Here is a 2,928-nt window from a genome sequence, read left to right as displayed (position 1 = left end):
GCCGATTCCGATACCGATCACCCATGAGTTCCGATCATTGCCGATCACCGATCACATGTATTGGCAGTACATTTTTCAATTTAGCTATAAGGGCTACTGGCTACATGATGTGGAAAAAAGGAACCATAGAATCACCTTAATTTAGATGAAAAATGTGTTTTTACTTACTTTTTCAAAATAAAAAATGCAAAAAACATGTAGGAACAATGCAGCAAATATTTAGCGAAAAGGACAACTGAAAACCTGCTATCAGTAATGCAATCTTTAACAGAGTTAAGTCATTAAGCCTCTTGGCGAATAATGCAGTAAAAATAAATCTCACATTGCCTTAATCAAATTATGTCAAATAAAAAAGGAATTGTTCAAAGGCAAGTGCAGGTTGCATTCAAATAACTGTCATAAGTGCATGAGCAAACTGTTGTGGATTGTCAGAAAAAAAACTACATGTTTACCTTTCTTATAATTTACTAAACAAATCAATACTATGGGTCTGTTGCTTCATATATAAAATAAAATAGCCCATTTGCTACTCAAACAACATTAACATGGTCTTAAAGATCTTGAAACAGAAAAACAGCACAAGTGAAATTAAAGTGCATTTGCTTTGAACAGGCAAAATGTTGAACAGCATTTTTACATGCTAAAAGCCTATTACTTATTGGTAAGCATTGTGGGAAGGTTCTTTTTAATAAAGAGAAGCATCTCAGCTTTTTCAGTCATGAGTCTATTCCTGTGTTCGTCCACAATGTTGGATGCAGCACTGAATAAGCGCTCACTCTCCACACTTGTGCATGGTGCAGACAGGTAAGCTCTTGCTACTTTAGCAAGGTCTGGAAAACGTTCCTTATTAGTTTTCCAGTATTCCAATGATGATGCACCCCGAGAGATGGGTGGCTCTGAGAGGTAGATTATCATCTCTGATGGCGTTGGACTGTCAGTGTGAGCCTGCTGCGGGGTTTCTTCTGCCAGGATCTCACCGAATATTGAAGACAAAGATCCTGGTCGTGGCACTTTCTCTGCTGGCTCCCCTGTGTTGTTAGCTTCATGTTCTTGGTTTGGATCCCTCTGAGCGGCTTCTGTCATCAGACCAAGAAGCAGTCTGTGTGTTTTGGTCTTAAGTCCTTCAGAATAAAATCTGTCTTTGTACCTTTAGGGGAGGAGGTCACATTAATTTTCAGGCCAGTTGAGAATAAAAAATGTAACTATGTTGCTTTTATAATTTCTATAATGCTTTTTTTAATCCATCATTATTTTGATGATGATTAACTCACCTTGGGTCTATGACTGTTGCCAAACTGTAGAGGGGCTCTTCTTCAATGTCAGCAAATCTTTTGGTGACAGCTTCCAGCAACGTGTCCTTAGTTGTCTTCACACCATGATCTGCTGCAGTCTCTTTGGTCAGAATACGCTTTAAAACCATCACAGAGGGTATGACATCAGCAGCAGATGCAGTTGATGAGCATATTTCCTTAGTCAGCTCTTCAAAAGGTTCCAGCAGTGTTGTCATGTTTTCAATCAATTCCCACTGAGAAGATGTAAAGGTTGCAGGTAGCTCAAAGTCAGCAGCGTAAACGCCCAATACTCGTTTTTGCTCAAGGAGACTGTGGAGCATATAATAAGTGCTATTCCACCTAGTGCTGACATCTTGTTGCAGTCTTTTGGAGGGCTGGCCAAGTTGTTTCTGTACACTCTGAAGTCTTGCATACGCTAATGGGGAGTGCCTGAAGTGCCCCACAATGCGTCTCCCTTTGGCAATAATGTCACTTACACTGCGCTGTGACAGCACTGCCTCATGGATGGCCAGCTGCAGGGTGTGTGCCATACACCCCAAACTTGGTAAACCAGCATCTATCATAGCTTTCACCATGTTTCTGGCATTATCTCTCAGTATCACGTGTATCTTGTCTTTTGGAATATGCCATGTTTGAAACATTTTCTCAAATGTGGTGGCTAAAGCTACGGCAGTATGAGAACCAGAAAACTCCTGGGCATGCAGAACAGCTTTATGGAGTTGAAAATCCAAATCAATCCAGTGAGCTGTTAAACTTAGCATCGACACAGGACTGACGTCCGAGCTCCATATATCACTCGTGAAACTTAAAGAGGATGAGACGCCTTCTTTAAGGAGATGTTGGACGTGAGAGTACACCGTCTGGTGGAGCTCGGGCAGGGCTACATCTGTGAAGTACTTACGTCCCGGTAGCACGTAGCGGGGCTCCAAGTGTGAGAGCAGTCGGCGGAACCCAGCGTCTTCCACCACGGAGAAAGGCTGGTCATCTAGCCCGATGAATTCAATTATTTTTCGAGTTATTTCCTTAGCCTTCTGACTGCCACGCTCATACGAGCGAGTGTTGACAATGGTGGGCTGCGTTAACTGCCGTCTGACTGCTCCGGTTGCCTTCTTTTCATTCTCTGCAGTGAGCCTCGAAAACTCACCATACTCCGCCAAGTGCTTGTTCTTTAAATGTCGTATTAAATTTGTTGTGTTGAAGCATTTTGACGTGCTTCCCCCTCGAGGTATTTTACCATTGCATGTGTTGCAGGACGCAAACTTTACATCACTTTCACAGATCGTATAAAAGCTCCAAACAGCCGACATGTTTGTTCAAGATTTGCCGCCGCGCGCTTGCGCAGTTTGTAGGACATTGGGAGCTACACTACACTGCAAAGTATGAGGTACATGTGATCGGGTTCTGTAATCGGCAATGAAAGGCACTGATCGGCACACGTCGATTACATACTTTTTAACGAAAATCGGCAGATAATGATCGGTGGCCGATCGATCGGAACACCACTGGTAAATACTACAAGAACTTTAACTGGAATGGTGTCCATTGGTAAGCTGAGACTAACATTTAGCTTTGCAGCAACAAATACGCAAAATGTACAATAAATATGTGGAAAAGCAACTCATGCCCAGTTGTGGTA

The 2,928-nt window shown here is 42.4% G+C and overlaps 1 protein-coding gene across 1 annotated transcript; it reads right to left on the bottom strand.

The window, feature by feature from the left end:
* Window positions 1-210: 210 nt before the first annotated feature.
* On the bottom strand, window positions 211-1,941 carry LOC124868908 (zinc finger BED domain-containing protein 4-like). The gene is made up of 2 exons (XM_047366548.1): window positions 1,272-1,941; window positions 211-1,147 (listed from the first exon to the last, which is right to left on the bottom strand). The coding sequence occupies exons 1-2, from the start codon at window positions 1,931-1,933 to the stop codon at window positions 652-654; spliced, it is 1,158 nt and encodes a 385-aa protein (XP_047222504.1). The 5' UTR covers window positions 1,934-1,941; the 3' UTR covers window positions 211-651.
* Window positions 1,942-2,928: the final 987 nt, after the last annotated feature.

Source organism: Girardinichthys multiradiatus, chromosome 5, assembly GCF_021462225.1.
Source record: "Girardinichthys multiradiatus isolate DD_20200921_A chromosome 5, DD_fGirMul_XY1, whole genome shotgun sequence".
Classification (NCBI taxonomy): Eukaryota; Metazoa; Chordata; class Actinopteri; order Cyprinodontiformes; family Goodeidae; genus Girardinichthys; species Girardinichthys multiradiatus.
The sequence above is the reverse complement of the archived record's forward strand: the minus strand, read 5'-3'. Positions and strand labels throughout refer to the sequence as shown.